This window comes from Lipophrys pholis, assembly GCF_963383615.2.
Source record: "Lipophrys pholis genome assembly, chromosome: 14".
Lineage (NCBI taxonomy): Eukaryota > Metazoa > Chordata > Actinopteri > Blenniiformes > Blenniidae > Lipophrys > Lipophrys pholis.
In genome coordinates this window covers 26,314,457-26,335,647 of record NC_137633.1, presented here as the reverse complement: position 1 = coordinate 26,335,647, position 21,191 = coordinate 26,314,457, and the positions used below count along the sequence as shown (strand labels likewise).

General features: G+C 46.7%; 1 protein-coding gene across 1 annotated transcript; it reads left to right on the top strand.

Annotated features, from left to right (window-relative positions):
- The first annotated feature begins 1,423 nt into the window (after positions 1 to 1,423).
- Positions 1,424 to 20,884, top strand: galnt16 (UDP-N-acetyl-alpha-D-galactosamine:polypeptide N-acetylgalactosaminyltransferase 16). The gene is made up of 15 exons (XM_080480612.1): positions 1,424 to 1,925; positions 9,059 to 9,231; positions 10,751 to 10,849; positions 11,812 to 11,879; positions 13,222 to 13,287; positions 13,920 to 14,041; positions 14,196 to 14,283; positions 14,660 to 14,744; positions 14,821 to 14,924; positions 15,306 to 15,432; positions 15,543 to 15,635; positions 17,056 to 17,139; positions 18,592 to 18,718; positions 19,060 to 19,176; positions 19,978 to 20,884. The coding sequence occupies exons 1-15, from the start codon at positions 1,713 to 1,715 to the stop codon at positions 20,119 to 20,121; spliced, it is 1,710 nt and encodes a 569-aa protein (XP_080336738.1). The 5' UTR covers positions 1,424 to 1,712; the 3' UTR covers positions 20,122 to 20,884.
- Positions 20,885 to 21,191: the final 307 nt, after the last annotated feature.

Below are 21,191 nucleotides of genomic sequence, written 5' to 3'. Positions count from 1 at the left end.
ATAAACCAGTAATAAACCAGTCAGTAATAACAGTAATAAACCAGTCAGTAATAGCAGTAATAAACCAGTCAGTAATAAAGCAGTCAGTAATAACAGTAATAAAGCAGTCAGTAATAGCAGTAATAAAGCAGTCAGTAATAAAGCAGTCAGTAATAACAGTAATAAACCAGTAATAAAGCAGTCAGTAATAACAGTAATAAACCAGTAATAAAGCAGTCAGTAATAACAGTAATAAACCAGTCAGTAATAGCAGTAATAAACCAGTCAGTAATAAAGCAGTCAGTAATAACAGTAATAAACCAGTAATAAAGCAGGCAGTAATAACAGTAATAAACCAGTAATAAACCAGTCAGTAATAACAGTAATAAACCAGTCAGTAATAGCAGTAATAAACCAGTCAGTAATAAAGCAGTCAGTAATAACAGTAATAAACCAGTAATAAAGCAGTCAGTAATAACAGTAATAAACCAGTAATAAACCAGTCAGTAATAGCAGTAATAAACCAGTCAGTAATAAAGCAGTCAGTAATAACAGTAATAAACCAGTTGGTAATAAACCATTCATTCATTTTCTTCCGCTTATCCGTTCCTGGGTGGTGGTGGTGTCAGTCTGAGCACCGTCACCCAGATCACATTGCACCATTAAGAACCTTCCTGCAGGTGGAGAGCCCACAGGAAGGTGGCGCCCGGCGTGGGACATGAACCCTCTACCTTGAGATTGAGAGTCTCATGCTCTACCAGCTGAGCTAGCCGGGACATCCTACTGGTAATAAACCAGTCGGTAATAAATCAGTTATGAACCAGTAGTTAATAAACCAGTTGGTAATAAACTGGTAATAAACCAGTCAGTAATAACAGTAATAAACCAATCACTAATAAACCAGTTGGTAATAAACCAGCCGGTAATTTGTTATCTGTTTAAAGGTGGGGGTCACAGCTCCGGGGGGGGCATTTAGACGGGGGGGGGGGGGGGGGGGGGGGGGTCATTGCTCTTTACTGGGGGGGGGGGGGGGGTTGAAGCTGTTTTGAGGAGGCTGAGTCATTGCTCCTTACTGGGGGGGGCTGTTTAGAAGGGGGGAGTCATTGCTCCTTACTGGGGGCGGGGTCGGAGCTGTTTAGGGGGGGGTTCTCAGAGGACCCCTCCTGATTTCCTGAATCAGTTTGATCTCAATGTTTTTCTCTTCAACATCGATTCTGTTGCTTCCTTTAGTTTAATGTGAAGAAGAAACACTGCAGGGTGGAGGAGGGTGGAGGAGGGTGGAGGTAGGACCAGCACTAAGACCCTCCAGGACCTGTGTGTGTGAGAGAGAGAGAGAGAGAGAGAGAGAGAGAGAGAGAGAGAGAGAGAGAGAGAGAGAGAGAGAGAGAGAGAGAGAGAGAGAGAATGAATGAGGTTGATACATTTCGGCGCTAGGACCGGAGCTTGTCAGAGCACAAATCCCCCACCACCACCACCACCAACACACACACACACACACACACACGCACACACTCGCGCACGCACACGCACACGCACAGACGGGGAGGCTCTCCGGTCGGTGTGTTTGTGCTGCGGTTCACCGGGGGGAGGCTGCACCTTCTGCGGCGGACGGAGCTGAACCAGCCGCTCTCCTCCTGCTCCTGCTCCATCTCCCCCACCTCCTCCTCCTGCTCCATCTCCTCCACCCCCCACCCCGACCGGAACCAGCCTCTCGTGCTCCGTATGGACTCACCATGCGCAGGATTCGGGCCAACGCCATCGCCATTCTGACCGTCGCCTGGATCCTCGGGACGTTTTATTACCTGTGGCAGGACAACAAGCCGCAGTCTCCCGCCTCGTCTGCGGCTCAGCCCCGCGGCCGGAGCCCGGGACACCAGGTACCCGGTCAGAACCCGGTCCCCGGACGGCTGGAGATCCACCGGGACGACCGGACCATCCCGCTCATAGTGAGTCCACCGAGCATTGTGTGTGTGTGTGTGTGTGTGTGTGTGTGTGTGTGTGTGTGTGTGTGTGTGTGTGTGTGTGTGTGTGTGTGTGTGTGTGTGTGTGTGTGTGTGTGTGTGTGTGTGTGTGTGTGTGTGTGTGAGAGAGAGAGTGTGATGGAGGTGTACCTCAGGTAAGAAGCTTTCCATAAGCCTCACGCACAAACACATTCTGTTGAGACCTGTGAGGAAACAACAGCAGGCAAGACCAGACACCTGCAGCCTGTCATGACAGGGCCTGGGTCTGTTTCTGCCATCACAGGCCAGACTGTGTCGTGTCCTGATGTTTGATTTGCTCGTCGAGATCGTTGACCTTTGACCTCCGTCACCAGACGAGAACGTTGACATTTGACCCCCATTGACCTACGACCTCCGTCACCAGACGAGTCGCTGACCTCCGTCACCAGACGAGTCGCTGACCTCCGTCACCAGACCATGTTGAGTTTGATGATGTTACCTGAAGCTCTTCAGATCCACTCAATTTTTTTTCTCTTCCTCTTCTCGTTGTTTTTATTTCTTTCTGTTATTTTTCAGTTTTTCTTTTATTTTGGGGTCTTCCTCCCTCCCTTCCTTCCTTCCTTCCTTCCTCCCTTCCTTCCTTCCTTCCTTCCTTCCTCCCTTCCTCCCTTCCGTCCAGTTTGTTGGGACCAGTGACGATCTAACTGGACCTGTTGAGGGTTTGAACTGTTTCCTGAGCTTCAGCGTAGACTTATGCTTTTTTCACGCCTTTCTCTCTTGTTACTCTTTCTTTGTGTATTTCTCTGCTTCCCATTCGAGCTGTTTGGCGAAACAAAATGAAGTGGAAAACACAGACGGAGGAGGAAGAGCGTCTCGGGGAGGAAACTCTCACTTTTGCTCCGCGTGGCTTCGATTCGCGAAAAGAAATTTCTCCAAGCGGGATGAATAAAGTACGATTCCTCTTCTCCTCCGATCGGCCCCTCTGCTCCAGAGCGTCATGAACGTCTGACCGAGCAGCAGAACCCGGCCAGTCTTGTTGTCATCGGCCTCAAACTCTCTGGAAGTTTCCACTCACATGCTTGGTGCCGGTCGCTGGTCACGGCTTGGACTCGCCTCCGACTGCTGCTTTTGATTTACACATTTATTTTCCAATGATTCAGTAACGAGCTCAAACTCTGTGATCAGCAGCATCAATAACGTAGAAGAAGGTAGATGTGAGCGGCAAGCCTGAACTAACTTAACCATTAATATCTTTATAGACGTTACTACTGTTCTTACATTGTCCTCCGGGGGGCGCACTGCCTCAGGGGGAGTGGAGGTCGTAATGGGGTCGCCAGACCTGGATCACACCTGGACCAGAACTGAGCAGCAGCTGGAGGATCAGCAGCCGTGTCTTATTGTTAGCGTTTAGCATCAAAACGTGCTAAAGGCTGCGACGACCCAACAAGCATCTTCTGTTCTGAATAAAATCCCTGCCGCCCCGAGGAACTCCCGTCTCGGCAGTTGACCCGTCCTGAGCCCAGGTAACCTGAGCTACACCTGCGAGCGGCCACATTGCAACGCTCCAGTGGATGATGGGGTCAGAGGTCATTGTTTTCTTTGGTTATGAACTGTTTCAATAATTGTACCGCACAACTTTCTATTAACACTTCAGGTGATCAATATTCTACGTCAGTCTCAGGTGAAGGAGCAGCTTCTTGTCGTGTCCTGCCTCCACCTTTTAGCCTGTTTTATTGGTGGTTCGGTGATTGCAGGTCTCTACTTGCACCACCATACTGTAACGTTCTATGTGTCTTGTCTATCACATACCACCTTAAATTTGGTTGTTGATTCCACCTTAAGGCTGATTGTTGATTCCACCTTAAGGCTGATTGTTGATGGCATGTTATTGTTGATTCCACCTCAAGGCCGAATGTTGATTCCACCTTAAGGCGACCACCTTAAGTTTGAGCTTAGATTCCACCTTAAGGTTGATTGTTGATTCCACCTCAAGGCCGAATGTTGATTCCACCTTAAGGCGACCACCTTAAGTTTGAGCTTAGATTCCACCTTAAGGTTGATTGTTGATTCCACCTTAAGGCTGATTGTTGATTCAAGGCTGATTGTTGATGCAACATTATTGTTAATTCCACCTTAAGCCTGAATGTTGATTCCACCTTAAGATGGATTGTTGATTCCACCTTAAGATTGATCGTTGATTCCATCTTAAGGCTGATTGATGATTCAAGGCTGATTGTTGATGCAACATTATTGTTAATTCCACCTTAAGCCTGAATGTTGATTCCACCTTAAGATGGATTGTTGATTCCACCTTAAGATTGATCGTTGATTCCACCTTAAGGCTGATTGATGATTCAAGGCTGATTGTTGATGCAACATTATTGTTAATTCCACCTTAAGCCTGAATGTTGATTCCACCTTAAGATGGATTGTTGATTCCACCTTAAGATTGATCGTTGATTCCACCTTAAGGCTGATTGATGATTCAAGGCTGATTGTTGATGCAACATTATTGTTAATTCCACCTTAAGCCTGAATGTTGATTCCACCTTAAGATGGATTGTTGACTCCACCTAGGGCTGAACGATTAATTGTATTTGCGAAAATATCGCGATATGATGAAACAGGATTTTCGCGATTTGACTGCTCACGTGATCTGGTCACGTGACGACTTGTGTGTCCTGCCCGTGTCATGCGCCCACCTATACGTCGTGAGCGGAGCAGAGTGGAGCAGAGCAGAGCAGCAGTATTACTCCTTATGAACATAATTCAAAACGGCAGGTGGAAATAACTCAGACCATAACGGAGTTATCTGGGGCTGGTAAAAGTTTTGCTCAGGCAAATGAATCATCTGTCCACCTTGCCGGAACCGGCGAGTGGTTCTTAGGGATGGAGCCGATCCGGAATCGTGTTTCGATATCAACGTGATTCACGGATCAGAAATTTCCGATCCAACTTGCAGCGATTTCTGATCCATGAAGCCTCGTCTGCTTCACTGTAACTGAAATGACTCCACAGTGGTTCCCTGCTGCTGCTCTGCTCGCTGGCTGCAAACTGTGGACTGGATTTCCTGAAGGGAGGCGGGTCTCAGTGAGACCAGGAGGAATGAGTCAGGAAATCCAGTCCACAGTTTGCAGCCAGCGAGCAGGCTAGGGAAGTAGCACTGTGCTATCCAACGTTTCATGGCAACATGTTGCTGTTTGGACGGATTTTACACTCAAAACACCACAAAGCAACACAGCAACGTGCAATGTTCGTAAAGCAACACAGCAACGTGGATGTTAGCAAAGCAACACAGCAACGTGGATGTTAGCAAAGCAGTTGTTCAGCGAGGCGGTCGCTTTGTCAACAGACGTCAGCGTTTTCAAACTCCAGCTCGCCGAGGAGAACGGCGCTGACCGCGGCATCAAAACAATGAACAGCAGCTCCTCCAGGCTGTCAGCAGGCGATTCACACCTCCGTGAAGCTGCGTCCTACTCCGCGCAAAACTCCCTGAAAATAGTCCCGATCATTCGTGTTGTTCGAGCTGGAAGCACTGCTGCTTGTGCTGCGTTGCTGAATAATTTCCCCGGGGATTAATAAAGTCATTCTGAGCCTTTAAAGATAGAACTAGTTTATTATGAGATGATGACGTCACGCAGACCCCCACATTGTCCAAATGGAACAAAAATACTTTGACCCTTAATGTCAAGCCCTGCATTAGTATAGTGACCCAGCCTGGTTTAGGGCTTTGATCAGCACAATGGACAAGCGCTTGGCTTGTTGTGGTGAACGCTTACAAGACTGCAAGTCACAGTACTTAGTAGGTTTACAATTGTAATTGAAGTAGAAGATAAATAAACCGTCTTTCATATTAATACGTGCTTCATTTGACTTTATCTTAACATAAGCCTCGTCTATAAGAAAGAACAATTTATGTAGAATAAATCTGATATTGTTTATTATAATACACATTGATTTATTGCTTGTGTTTATTGAAAAATACATGAGAAGAGAACCTTGAAAAAATAATCGCATATTAAATCGCAATATTGAGGAAAAAAATCGCAATTAGATTATTTTACAAAATCGTTCAGTCCTCCACCTTAAGATTGATTGTTGATTCCGCCTTAAGGCTAATTGTTGATTCCGCCTTCAGGCTAATTGTTCATTCCACCTTAAGACTGATTGTTGATACCACCTTAAGTTTGATTTTAGGTTCCACCTTAAGGTTGATCGTTGATTCCACCTTACGGCTGACTGTTGATTCTCCCTTAACGCTAATTGTTGATACCACCTTAAGGCTGATTGTTGATTCCACGTTAAGGCTGATTGTTGATACCACCTTGCGGCTGATTGTTGATACCACCTTAAGGCTAATTGTTGATACCACCTTACGGCTGATTATTAATTCCAACTTAAGGCTGATTGTTAATTCCACCTTACGGCTGATTGTTAATTCCACCTTAAGGCTCTTTGTTAATTCCACCTTACGGCTGATTGTGGATTCCACCTTAAGGCTAATTGTTGATACCACCTTACGGCTGATTGTTGATTCCACCTTACGTTTGACTGTTAATTCTCTCTTAAGGCTAATTGTTGATACCACCTTAAGGCTAATTGTTGATACCACCTTACAGCTGATTGCTGATACCACCTTAAGGCTGATTGCTGATACCACGCTAAGTTTGATTGTTGATACCATTGCTAAGTTTTTCAGACCCAGCCTCTCGGGATCTGTTCCTGCTGTCCTCGTCTTTCTTTCAGCTAATTGATTTTTGTTTTCTTGCTCAGACGTTTGGTTCAGACTTTCTTTCACTGACTGACTCAGCAACAAATCCTCAAACTGACGTGAGGACAAAGAAATATTCTGCTAACCATGCTGTTCATCTTGTCTGAGCTCGGACTAGAATATAACCGGAGGCGCCACACACACACACACACACACACACACACACACACACACACACACACACACACACACACACACACACACACACACACACACACACACACACACACACACACTGTCTTCAGCAGAAAACTCTTTTCTCCCTCATTACAAAATGTGCAAATCATTTCCAGATGAGATAAACGCAAACTGTATTTTGGAAGAGTTGGACTCCAAACTCAATAAATGTGCCTCATCAGTTCTTGTGTGCAATTTGTTTAAATTTGATTACATGACTTCACCTTTTCCAGTCTGACACACACACACACACACACACACACACACACACACACACACACACACACACACACACACACACACACACACACACACACACACACACACACACACACACACAGACAAAGAAGCTGCCAGCACAGAAAAGCTCTCATGAAGTAATCAGAGTACACGTGGGACGGATGATGTCAGACCTTCAGGCTGTCGAAGCCTTTAGGAACCCTGGTAATGTTCTGGCGCCGCTTCTACAACAGACTTCACTCATTTTCCATGAAAACCTCGTTCAGCTGTTCTGGAAATGAAACATTTGAAACTAATCTAGCTCTCAGCATGAATTGTCTCATTTCTTTGTGTTCAGTGTTCAGTGTGTGTTCAGTGTGCTGTGTGTTCAGTGTGTAGGGTGTTCAGTGTGCTCTGTGTTCAATGTGCTGTGCGTGTTCAGTGTTTAGGGTGTTCAGTGTGTGTAGGGTGTTCAGTGTGCTGTGTGTTCAGTGTGCTGTGTGTTCAGTGTGTAGGGTGTTCAATATGTGTTCAGTGTGCTGTGTGTTCAGTCTGCTGTGTGTGTGTTCAACGTGTGTTCAGTGTGTAGGGTGTCCAGTGTGTGTTCAGTGTGTAGGGTGTTCAATATGTGTTCAGTGTGCTGTGTGTTCAGTGTGCTGTGTGTGTGTTCAATGTGTGTTCAGTGTGTAGGAAGTTCAGTGTGTGCTCAGTGTGCTGTGTGTTCATTGTGTAAGGTGTTCAGTGTATAGGGTTTTCAGTGTGCTGTGTGTGTTCAGTGTGTAGGGAGTTCAGTGTGTAGGGTGTTCAGTGTATAGGGTGCTCAGTGTGCTGTGTGTGTTCGGTGTGTAGGGTGTTCAGTGTGTAGGGTGTTCAGTGTATAGGGTGTGCTGTGTGTGTTCAGTGTGTAGGGTGTTCAGTGTGCTGTGTGTTCAGTGTGTAGGGTGTTCAGTGTATAGGGTGTGCTGTGTGTGTTCAGTGTGTAGGGTGTTCAGTGTATAGGGTGTTCAGTGTGCTGTGTGTTCAGTGTGTAGGGTGTTCAGTGTGTGTTCAGTGTGTAGGGTGTTCAGTGTGTGTTCAGTGTGTTGTGCGTTAGAACAATGTAGATATGATGATCAAGCCAAAAATACAGTGTCGATATAAAACCAGGCTGCAACGTGAACTTGTGCTCCGATACATTCATCGGAGCATAAGAACTACTGTTTTTACTTTGTCCACCGGGGGGCGCACTGCTTCAGGGGGAATAGAGGTCATAAGGGGTCACCAGCCATCAGACTAGAACAGGACCAGAACTGAGCAGCATGTAGAGGCTCAGCAGCCAAGTCTTACTGTTAGCGGTTAGCATCAACACATGCTAAAGGCTGCAACTATCCAACAAACATCTTAATGGTGATTGTTGATTCCACCTTAAGATTGACTGCTTAAGATCGATTGGTGATTCCACCTTAAGATTAATTGTTGATACCACCTTAAGATTGATTGTTGATACTAATTTAGGATTAATTGTTGATACCACCTTAAGATTAATTGTTGATACCACCTTTAGATTGATTGTTGATACTAATTTAGGATTAATTGTTGATACCACCTTAAGATTGATTGTTGATACTAATTTAGGATTAATTGTTGATACCACCTTAAGATTAATTGTTGATACCACCTTAAGTTTGATTGTTGATACTAATTTAGGATTAATTGTTGATACCACCTTAAGATTGATTGTTGATACTAACTTAAAATCATTGTTGATACTAACTTAAGATTGAATGCTGACACCACCTTAATGCTGATAACTTGTGAAACTAATATTGATTGTTTTGTGAGTTAGTTTGGGCGCCGCGGCGAATGGAGAATAGTCGTCATGGTTGTAATCAGTTAAGCTTTGAATCGGCCAATAGGACGAGACGACGGTATGTTGAGAAAACCGATTCCCTCCCATCATCCCCTGCTTCCTGCTGTGTGGCGCCCCCTGCAGGTGACCCCGCCCCCCCAGGTGGAGCAGCTGCTGGGCGCTTTCGATGAGCAGGCCTACCTGGCGGCCAAGCAGCTGAGAGCCGGAGACGACCCGTACCGGGAGCACGCCTTCAACCTGCAGGAGAGCGACCGGCTGGGCAGCGAGCGAGCCATCAGGGACACGCGCCACTACAGGTGAGCAGCTCCGACACGACCAGGTGAGCAGCTCTGTCTCATCTGTCCAATCAGAGACTGGTCTCTGTGACTGCAGGTGGACGGTACAGACTCTCACAGACGTCAGCTCAAATAGATCAGCTGTTATTGGTTGAATCTGCAGAGAGACTGAGACTCATGTGTTCATCCAAAATGAAAATAGAGAGTGTGTGTCCTCCAGTTGCTCTTTGCGTTGCCAATGTTGAAGAGATGTTGTTGAAAACATGACGAGGTTCATTCAACATCAACCTGAGAAGATCAGAACCTCTGGTCCATCTGGATTCTGCTCCAGTGTCACAGGTTCATTTCTTTAATGTTGCAGTGGAGGTGCAGACAGGGAGCTTGATGATGAAGATCTCCTGTTGCTTCTTCCTCCTCAGCAGAATGAAGCAGTGAATCAGAATGAAGCAGTGAATCAGAATGAAGCAATGACTCATCATGAAGCGGTGAATCAGAATGAAGCGGTGAATCAGAATGAAGCGGTGAATCATCATGAAGCAGTGAATCATTATGAAGCAGTGAATCAGAATGAAGCAGTGAATCATTATGAAGCAGTGAATCATCATGGAGCAGTGAATCATTATGGAGCAGTGAATCAGAATGAAGCAGTGTATCATTATGAAGCAGTGAATCATCATGGAGCAGTGAATCAGAATGAAGCAGTGAATCATCATGGAGCAGTGAATCATTATGAAGCAGTGAATCATCATGGAGCAGTGAATCATTATGAAGCAGTGAATCAGAATGAAGCAGTGAATCATCATGGAGCAGTGAATCAGAATGAAGCAGTGAATCATTATGAAGCAGTGAATCAGAATGAAGCAGTGAATCATCATGAAACAGTGAATCAGAATGAAGCAGTGAATCATCATGGAGCAGTGAATCATTATGAAGCAGTGAATCAGAATGAAGCAGTGAATCATCATGGAGCAGTGAATCAGAATGAAGCAGTGAATCATTATGAAGCAGTGAATCATTATGAAGCAGTGAATCATTATGAAGCAGTGAATCAGAATGAAGCAGTGAATCATTATGAAGCAGTGAATCATTATGAAGCAGTGAATCATTATGAAGCAGTGAATCAGAATGAAGCAGTGAATCATTATGAAGCAGTGAATCATTATGAAGCAGTGAATCAGAATGAAGCAGTGAATCATTATGAAGCAGTGAATCATTATGAAGCAGTGAATCAGAATGAAGCAGTGAATCAGAATGAAGCAGTGAATCATTATGAAGCAGTGAATCAGCCTTGTAGGATTATTTCATTTCACATATTTGACCTGAATGACCTCGGCAACGCCAAGCAGCTTAAATCTCTGCAACTGTTACCAGGCAACCAGATGTTCCCTGTCACCACAGCAACGTGTGTGTGTGTGTGTGTGTGTGTGTGTGCGTGTGTGCGTGTGTGCGTGTGTGTGTGCGTGTGTGTGTGTGTGTGTGTGTGTGTGTGTGTGTGTGTGTGTGTGTGTGTGTGTGTGTGTGTGTGTGTGTTTGCTTGTAGGTGTGCAGCAGTGAATTATGACTCCACCCTCCCCTCCACCAGCATCGTCATCACGTTCCATAATGAGGCTCGCTCCACCCTCCTCCGCACCGTCAAGAGGTAAAAGGACTCACCCTAATCCTCACTTCTTGTGGAACCGAGGTGTCAGGTAGTCCACTTCCTGTGGAACCGAGATGTCAGGTAGTCCACTTCCTGTGTGACACAGGAAGTGTCTGTGTCACACGTGCTTTGGCACAAAGCCAAAGTTTGAGGGTCTGAATCAGTTGAAGCAAAAGACTTTGCTATGACGACGATTTTAAACTCCAGAACCTGGACCAGACGTAGACCGGACCTGGACCAGACCTGGACCAGACCTGGACTAGGTGTCAATTAGTGTTTGTTCTGGTCCAACAAACATCATAAAAGCTTTTCGGCCAAATTAAAATCAAATCTGGTTCATTTGACTGGTACTGGTGTTAGTGCGACTGCTAGTGCTACTACTGGTACTGGTGCTGGTGTTAGTGCTACTGCTAGTGCAAGCTTTGGTGCTGGTGATGATACTGGTACTGGTACTGGTGCTGGTGCTGGTGCTGGTGTTAGTGTTAGTGCTACTGCTAGTGCTAATGCTAGTACTGGTTCTGGTACTGGTACTGGTGCTGGTGTTAGTGCTACTGCTAGTACTGGTGATGGTACTGGTACTGGTACTGGTGATGGTGTTCGTGCTACTGCTAGTGCAAGTACTGGTGCTGGTGCTCAAAGTTTTAGAGGTTATGGAAACAAACCGTCGAGCTGATTGAAGCATCTCAGTCTGATCACTCCTCCAGGTCACGTGTTCACTCCTCCAGGTCACGTGTTCACTCCTCCAGGTCACGTGTTCACTCCTCCAGGTCACGTGTTTTAAAGAGAAACATTCAATTGGGTTCAAGATGTACCTGAACGCATCACCGTAATTTATTATGAAGCCGGTGAGATGATGAAGATGATGAAGCAGGCAAAATGATGAACATGAGGAAAGTGATTAATCAGGTGAGATGATGAAGATGATGATGAAGATGACAAACCTCCTATGGTTTATGTCTCAGTGTCCTGATGAGAAGTCCTCCAGCTCTGATCCAGGAAATTCTGCTGATAGACGACTTCAGCTACGACCGTGAGTCATTGTTCATGTTGTGTCTGGTGAAGGAGTGAGTCATGTTCATGTTGTGTCTGGTGAAGGAGTGAGTCATGTTCATGTTGTGTCTGGTGAAGGAGTGAGTCATGTTCATGTTATGTCTGGTGAAGGAGTGATTCATGTTCATGTTGTGTCTGGTGAAGGAGTGAGTCATGTTCATGTTGTGTCTGGTGAAGGAGTGAGTCATGTTCATGTTATGTCTGGTGAAGGAGTGATTCATGTTCATGTTGTGTCTGGTGAAGGAGTGAGTCATGTTCATGTTATGTCTGGTGAAGCAGTGATTCATGTTCATGTTGTGTCTGGTGAAGGAGTGAGTCATGTTCATGTTATGTCTGGTGAAGGAGTGATTCATGTTCATGTTGTGTCTGGTGAAGGAGTGAGTCATTGTTCATGTTGTGTCTGGTGAAAGAGTGAGTCATTGTTCATGTTGTGTCTGGTGAAAGAGTGAGTCATTGTTCATGTTGTGTCTGGTGAAGGAGTGAGTCATTGTTCATGTTGTGTCTGGTGAAAGAGTGAGTCATTGTTCATGTTGTGTCTGGTGAAGGAGTGAGTCATTGTTCATGTTGTGTCTGGTGAAAGAGTGAGTCATTGTTCATGTTGTGTCTGGTGAAAGAGTGAGTCATTGTTCATGTTGTGTCTGGTGAAGGAGTGAGTCATTGTTCATGTTGTGTCTGGTGAAGGAGTGAGTCATTGTTCATGTTGTGTCTGGTGAAGGAGTGAGTCATTGTTCATGTTGTGTCTGGTGAAGGAGTGAATCATTGTTCAGTTATGCTGCAGGTCAGACAGGAAGTTAGAAGCTGTGATATAAATGACGAGTTGAATCAGTTCATTCTAACCCAGCTGCTAACTGCCCCACAGTTACCCTAGCCCAGCTGCTAACTGCCCCACAGTTACCCTAGCCCAGCTGCTAACTGCCTCACAGTAACCCTAGCCCAGCTTCTAACTGCCCCACAGTTACCCTAGCCCAGCTGCTAACTGCCTCACAGTAACCCTATCCCAGCTTCTAACTGCCCCACAGTTACCCTAGCCCAGCTTCTAACTGCCCCACAGTAACCCTGGCCCAGCTGCTAACTGCCCCACAGTTACCCTAGCCCAGCTGCTAACTGCTCCACAGTAACCCTAACCCAGCTGTTAACTGCCCCACAGTTACCCTAGCCCAGCTGCTAACTGCCCCACAGTAACCCTAACCCAGCTGCTAACTGCCCCACGGTAACCCTAACCCAGCTGCTAACTGCCCCACAGTGCACTAACAGGGTGCAGTTAGAGTGTTATTACCCCTCTGATTGATTTGATGTTTATTGATGTTTGTTTTCTTCTCCAGCTGACGACTGCCAGCTTCTGTCTCTGGTGCCCAAAGTGCGCTGCCTGAGGAACAGCCGGCGGGAGGGTGTGTGTGTGTGTGTGTGTGTGTGTGTGTGTGTGTGTGTGTGTGTGTGTGTGTGTGTGTGTGTGTGTGTGTGTGTGTGTGTGTGTGTGTGTGTGTGTGTGTGTGTGTGTGTGTGTGTGTGTGTGTGTGTGTGTGTGTGTGTGTGTGTGTGTGTGTGTGTGTGTGTGTGTGTGTGTGTGTAAAAAGGAACAAGAGTTCAAACTCTCCAGTGAAAAACTAGAAGACAAACATGATGGAACCACAGAAACTCAGAAATGAAAGCTGGAAAAACTTCATGAATGAAAACCAACAAATTCAGATTAATGTATCTCTGGTGACCACACACACACACACACACACACACACACACACACACACACACACACACTCACACACACACCCTGTTATATTTCCTCCTAAAGGTTTGAAATACAGTCGATGAGCAGCCATTGGACATAGGGAGGGGGTACCCCCCCACAGTACCTCATTAAAGTACTTCATTACAGTACCTCATTACAGTACCTCGTTAAAGTACTTCATTTCAGTACCTCATTACAGTACTTTATTACAGTACTTTAGTACAATGGGTCTTTGTGTTTGGGCGTGGCTTCCCTCCATCAGGTTTGTTAAACTGGGTGTCGTTGCTCCATCAGGTCTGATCCGGTCTCGTGTGCGTGGAGCGAACTCCGCCTCTGCCTCCATCCTCACCTTCCTGGACAGTCACTGTGAGGTGAACACCGACTGGCTGCAGCCGCTCATCCAACGGGTCAAAGAGGTGAGAACGACTGACCTCCGTCAGCTGGAGCTACACCCTCCAGTCAGCTGGAGCTACACCCTCCAGCCAGCTGCTACACCCTCCAGTCAGCTGGAGCTACACCCTCCAGTCAGCTGCTATCATTTGAATTGATCTGTAATATTTGGCGTTTCAGGATCACACCCGAGTTGTCAGTCCGATCATCGATGTCATCAGTCTGGACAACTTCGCCTACCTCGCTGCTTCTGCTGACCTGAGAGGAGGTCAGGACACACACACACACACACACACACACACACACACACACACACACACACACACACACACACACACACACACACACACACACACACACACACACACACACACACACACACACACACACACACAGTCGAATCTGGACGCTCTGAATGAATAAAGTGATTCTGGAAACGGAGCGACTCACAGAGTGGAGCTGGATTCTAGAAGAATCTGCAGAAACAGCCTGCAGGCCGTCACTGGGGGGATTCTAGAAGAATCCAGCTCCAGATTCCAGAGGAACACAGCCTGCAGGCTGTTGCCGTGGTCCTCGCTGCTCGTTGAGACGGTGTGGTGGTGAAATGTGCTGCAGAGGAATCTGGTGCTGTCTTTGTGTGTCAGGGTTCGACTGGAGTCTCCACTTCAAGTGGGAGCAGATTCCCATCGAGCAGAAGATGGCGAGGAGCGACCCCACGCAGCCAATCAGGTGGGTTGTGAGTGAGTGAGCGAGTGAGTGAGTGAGTGAGCGAGCGAGTGAGTGAGTGTGGGTCCTCTGTTTGCAGGACCCCAGTCATCGCGGGGGGGATCTTCGTCATGGACAAGAGCTGGTTCAACCATCTGGGGCAGTACGACACACACATGGACATCTGGGGAGGAGAGAACTTCGGTGAGCTCCGTCACTTCATCCTTTCATCCGTCCACCACCATTCATCCAATAAGTGTGTGGAAGAATGATGATCACTTCATTCATTCATTTGTTTCTTCCTTCCTGACCGACTTGATGAAAATGTTCAAGTTTCTAAAGTAGAATGAAAATGAAATATACAAGTGGAATAATCGTGTGTGTGTGTGTGTGTGTGTGTGTGTGTGTGTGTGTGTGTGTGTGTGTGTGTGTGTGTGTGTGTGTGTGTGTGTGTGTGTGTGTGTGTGTGTGTGTGTGTGTGTGTGTGTGTGTGTGTGTGTGTGTGTGTGTGTGTGTGTGTGTGTGTGTGTGTGTGTGTGTGTGTGTGTGTGTGTGTGTGTGTGTGTGTGTGTGTGTGTCCTGCAGAGCTGTCCTTCAGGGTGTGGATGTGTGGAGGAAGCCTGGAGATTCTGCCCTGCAGCAGAGTCGGCCACGTGTTCAGGAAGCGACACCCGTACGACTTCCCCGAGGGAAACGCGCTCACCTACATCAAGTGAGTGTGTGGACGGTCGTCATGGCGACCGCAGACATTCACCAGGTAAACACACACGGTGTGTGACTGCAGAGAAACAGTGTGCCCCCCCTCTCTCTACCCCCCCTCAGGAACACGCGGCGGGCGGCCGAGGTGTGGATGGACGAGTATAAGCAGTACTACTACTCAGCTCGGCCGTCGGCTCAGGGAAAAGCTTTCGGCAGGTTGGTCCTTCACCTTTCTGTCGAGTTTCACTTCTACTGGACTCTACTGTTCCTCCAGTGTGACTCTGTTTAGACCGGAAAGCTTCCTTATAGTCCCTCCTACCTCCTTTCCTGTCCACCTTTCCTGAACCCCGTGGATGACGTCACGGGGTTCAGGAAAGGTGGACAGGAAAGGAGACAGTGACTCGGTGACTCGATAACTCAACTTCTTGATTAAAGTTTTGTCACTTCCTTTGTTTTACTCCCTGTTTTACCTCCTGTGTTTTACTTCCTGTGTTTTACTTCCTGTGTTTTACTTCCTGTGTTTTACCTCCTGTGTTTAACTTCCTGTGTTTAACTTCCTGTGTTTTACCTCCTGTGTTTTACTTCCTGTGTTTTACTTCCTGTGTTTAACTTCCTATGTTTTACCTCCTGTGTTTTACTTCCTGTGTTTTACTTCCTGTGTTTTACCTCCTGTGTTTAACCTCCTGTGTTTTACTTCCTGTGTTTAACTTCCTATGTTTTACCTCCTGTGTTTTACTTCCTGTGTTTTACCTCCTGTGTTTAACTTCCCGTGTTTTACCTCCTGTGTTTTTTACCTCCTGTGTTTTACTTCCTGTGTTTTACTTCCTGTGTTTTACCTCCTGTGTTTTACTTCCCGTGTTTTACCTCCTGTGTTTTTTACCTCCTGTGTTTTACTTCCTGTGTTTTACTTCCTGTGTTTTACCTCCTGTGTTTAACTTCCCGTGTTTTACCTCCTGTGTTTTTTACCTCCTGTGTTTTACTTCCTGTGTTTTACTTCCTGTGTTTTACCTCCTGTGTTTTACTTCCCGTGTTTTACCTCCTGTGTTTTTTACCTCCTGTGTTTTACTTCCTGTGTTTTACTTCCTGTGTTTTACCTCCTGTGTTTTACTTCCTGTGTTTTACTTCCTGTGTTTTACCTCCTGTGTTTAACTTCCCGTGTTTTACCTCCTGTGTTTTTTACCTCCTGTGTTTTTTACCTCCTGTGTTTTACTTCCTGTGTTTTACTTCCTGTGTTTTACCTCCTGTGTTTTACTTCCTGTGTTTTACTTCCTGTGTTTTACTTCCTGTGTTTTACTTCCTGTGTTTTACCTCCTGTGTTTTACTTCCCGTGTTTTACCTCCTGTGTTTTTTACCTCCTGTGTTTTACTTCCTGTGTTTTACTTCCTGTGTTTTTTACCTCCTGTGTTTTACTTCCTGTGTTTAACTTCCCGTGTTTTACCTCCTGTGTTTTTTACCTCCTGTGTTTTACTTCCTGTGTTTTACTTCCTGTGTTTTACCTCCTGTGTTTTACCTCCTGTGTTTTTTACCTCCTGTGTTTTACTTCCTGTGTTTTACCTCCTGTGTTTTACCTCCTGTGTTTTACCTCCTGTGTTTTACTTCCTGTGTTTCACTTCCTGTGTTTTACTTCCTGTCGCAGCATCTCCGAGCGGCTGACGCTGCGCAGGAAGCTGAATTGTAAACCTTTCCGCTGGTACATGGAGAACGTCTATCCTGAGCTCAGGTAAGTTAATCCTTCAAACGTCTTTACCTGTTCACCGGTTCACCTGGACCCAGTTGTTCAAAACTGGGTTATTTTAACTACTGGTTAAGCCCTAACCGCCGGTTAAATCCTTAACCCGCCGTTAGCTAACCAACCGTTAAATATGCGTTGTTTAAACATGGTTAGTCATCCCGTTAGTTAACGTCGCCGTCGAAGTTAACTGAAGTTAACGACAGTGGTTAGCGCCAATGACGCCTTTCCACCCGAGGCTCCGCCCACTTTCAAGTCTCCGTTCTTCCACATTATGTCTTCAGCATTACCGGTCAGTGGAAATGACATAGTGGTGGAGGCAGCCAGTGTTTAGCACTCATCTAGCAGCCATCTGCTCTATAAACCTACTAAAACATGACAAACTACCAGGATGTTAAAGTGGAAGATGAAAACTGAGCTGGATGATCGACGGCATCATGGTGCCTCTTGTTTTTTAATTGGACCAGAGAGAACCATCTAGAGAGAACCATCTAGAGAGAGAACCATCTAGAGAGAACCATCTAGAGAGAACCATCTAGAAAGTGGACTGAGTGGCCAGAGAGAGAAATAATAAGAACGAGGGAACCAGATCATTTAATCTCTGGATTGACGAAGGGAGAGGTCTGCATGAGGCAGCAGGGGGCGCTCCGCTATGAGACGCTCCACAGAACGTCTTTATAATGAACCAGACTTTTGGTTCCTCAGGAACTACTAAACAAACTACAAACTACTGTAAATGAAAGCTTGGAGTTTTTAGAGCTAAAATGAGCCTTTTAATGGCTTCATGTGAAAGAGAACTTTAATCAGAGTGTTTACCTAGGTTACCATGGAAACGGCTGTAGAGCAGCGTTCTATCATTCTACACCTCAGGGACTGACGTTTGTCTGTTAGCCATTCGCTGTTAGCCCTTAGCTGTTAGCCCTTAGCTGTTAGCCCTTAGCTGTTAGCCATTAGCTGTTAGCCATTAGCTGTTAGCAATTAGCTGTTAGCCCTTAGCTTAGCCTTTGGACTGGAGGAACCAAGAGACTGAAACGACATAGAAATATAAAATGAACATTTAGGTTTCATTTTATCCAAAAAAACAACTTGCACAATATGAATGCAGTGTTTTTTCTCTTGTGCAGCCCCCCTGGGGGGGTCATGACGTCCCTGGGGGGGTCATGACCCCGTGTTCATCTCCAGTGATCTAAATATAACTGACTGGACGGGAACATGTGACGGTTTTTCAGTTTGTATTACAGCGTGATTTTGTCCAGTTGTGTACTCTGAGTAACTGAGTAACGGGTCTCTGCGATTGTAACGGTTCATTTCCTGAGATCCATTTGTAATAAGGAACATTTGGATCGGTTCGATTCCCTAGCAGGGCAGCAATGGCTGCAGCGTCTGTTCCTCCTGGTTCTGATGAGGACTTGTCCCTCTCTCCGTTCTGTCGGTGTTCCTCAGGGTCCCCGAGCAGGAAGCCGTGTCCAGCCTGCTGAAACAGGGCGCTCTGTGTCTGGAGCGGCGAGGCGGTGACGGCCTGGGCCTGGCAGAGTGCAGGGGCGCCGGAGGAACCAGGCCACAATCACAGGTCAGGACTGAATAGGGCGAGAATGGTTCTGGGATGGGTACCACTCAGGAGGGTCAAGGTACCAAGTTCAGAGTGTGTGTGTGTGTGTGGGGGGGGGGGGGGGGGGGGGGGGGGGGGGCAGGTTATTATTTATTCAAAACCTAAATTCAAAAGCTAATTAATATCATGTAACAAAGATTAGTTCCTTGATATTATTTAGGTTTTAAAGAAGAAGAACTTTGTTCCGTGTTCTGTCCAGCGATGTTCTCTGCTCTTGTTGCAGTGACTCTCTGGACGAAGTGAACGCTGGCTGTTCGCTGCACTTTCTGAACTCAAACTGAGAAGGTTCTTCTTTCTTCCAGAGGTGGGAGCTGATAGAGCCGCTCATTCGGCAGCAGGACCTCTGCCTGGCGATTTCTGCCTTCACAGCAGGGTCAAAGGTCAAGATGGAGCCCTGTAATACGAAAGAGCCCCGACAGGTGAGAAACTCTTCACCTGAGAAGAGGCAGGGGTCTGGTGCAGTGGTGGGTGCTCTGGCCTCACAGTGAGGTTAGGGTCTGGTGCAGTGGTGGGTGCTCTGGCCTCACAGTGAGGTTAGGCTCTGGTGCAGTGGTGGGTCCTGTGAGCTTAATTCCACAGTATGCAGTTAACTGCTGACCCTGAACTGTGTGAACGACCGTCTTTGCAGCTCTGCAGCTCTGTAGCTTTGCAGCTCTGCAGTTTTGCAGCTCTGCAGTTCTGTAGCTCTGTAGCGTTGCAGTTCTGTAGCTTTGTAGGTCTGTAGCGTTGCAGTTCTGTAGCTTTGTAGGTCTGTACCATTGCAGTTCTGTAGCTTTGCAGCTCTGCAGTTCTGTAGCTCTGTAGCGTTGCAGTTCTGTAGCATTGCAGCTTTGTAGCTTTGCAGCTCTGTAGCTTTGCAGTTCTGTAGCTCTGTAGCTTTGTAGCTCTGTAGCTTTGCAGCTCTGTAGCTTTGCAGCTCTGTAGCTTTGTAGCTCTAGCTTTGCAGTTCTGTAGCTGTGTAGCTCTGTAGCTTTGTAGCTCTGTAGTTTTGTAGCTCTGTAGCTTTGCAGCTCTGTAGCTTTGCAGCTCTGTAGCTTTGTAGCTCTGTAGCTTTGCAGTTCTGTAGCTGTGTAGCTCTGTAGCTTTGTAGCTCTGTAGTTTTGTAGCTCTGTAGCTTTGCAGCTCTGTAGCTTTGCAGCTCTGTAGCTTTGTAGCTCTGTAGCTTTGCAGCTCCGCTCACTGACCCCGGTGAATGAACTGTGGTCACTGTGTCGTTGCAGAAGTGGAAGCCTAAAGGTTCGGCTCTGCAGCACCTGGTCAGCGGCCTCTGCCTGGACAGTCAGACCCCCACTGGACCCCCGGTCATCACTCAGTGTCGCCCCCTGGTGGCCAGCCAGGCCTGGGAGCCCCAAATCATTACTTGAGCCCTGATCATCACTCAGTGTCACCCCCTGGTGGCCATCCAGACCTGGGAGCCCCGAGTCATCTCCTCCGAGTCATCACACCTCGTCACCTCCTCCCCGGAGCCCCGGCGGAGCTGAACTGATGTTCCAGCTGCTGCTCGTCTGATGTGGAGCTGGTGAGAACATGAGAGGGTTCATGTGTACAGTGCTTCTTCTACCTGATCTCAGCTTTTCACCTCACCTGGACCTCACCTCACGAGAGCTCACCTCACCTGGACCTCACCTCACGAGAGCTCAACTCACCTGGACCTCACCTGGAGCTCACCTGGACCTCACCTGGAGCTCCCCTCACCGTTCCTTTGTGTTTCTCTGTCTTGGCCGCCGTGTGTTTGAGGCTTCACTGTAGCAGCTGATCTCCTCCATCAGTCACTGGACGGGACGGATTCTTCTAGTTTCTTTACAGAGCGGTACAACTGTCTGGAACGTTCCGCCGCGGCCGTGTGGAACGTACCACCGCGGCCGTGTGGTACATTCCACCGCGGCCGTGTAGTACTTTCCACCGCGGCCGTGTGGAACGTACCACCGCGGCCGTGTGGAACGTTCCATGCTAAGACTGTCAGGAACATTATTTATTGTTTTGCATGGTCGGACCCAAAGAATGATTTTATTTTTGTTTCTGTAAATATCGTCTCTCGCCGTGTGTTTGTGTAAAGTTCCCGATATGTTTGAAATGTGTAAACAGAGACATGGCCGTCATTTGTAAAATAAAGAGTCATATTGTGTCTTTGTGTTTTCACATCCTTCATTCTTCATCCTTTCTCCTCGTCATCCGTCCATCACTGTGTTGGATTCTGTGGATCAACTTTGGAATTCATCCTTTCATCTGCTTCAAGTCTTTAAAAGTTTCAAACAAATTTCAGTCCAGCGGGAAACTTTTGGAGGATTTAAATCTTTTTTAACCGTGTATTTTCTATTGAGTTTTCAACGTTGTATAAATTCTCCTCAAGGTACGTCAAACACAATAACATGTCAAACACCACACACACACACACACACACACACACACACACACACACACACACACACACAAA

What these genes read in the sequence shown, in the direction of transcription:
- galnt16 (XM_080480612.1), top strand. Translation starts at nt 1,713, where the DNA reads ATGCGCAGGATTCGGGCCAACGCCATCGCCATTCTGACCGTCGCCTGG. An exon ending in ACCGGACCATCCCGCTCATA is followed by an intron (nt 1,926 to 9,058) that starts GTGAGTCCACCG and finishes CGCCCCCTGCAG; the next exon opens with GTGACCCCGCCCCCCCAGGT. An exon ending in TTCTGCTGACCTGAGAGGAG is followed by an intron (nt 14,284 to 14,659) that starts GTCAGGACACAC and finishes TTTGTGTGTCAG; the next exon opens with GGTTCGACTGGAGTCTCCAC.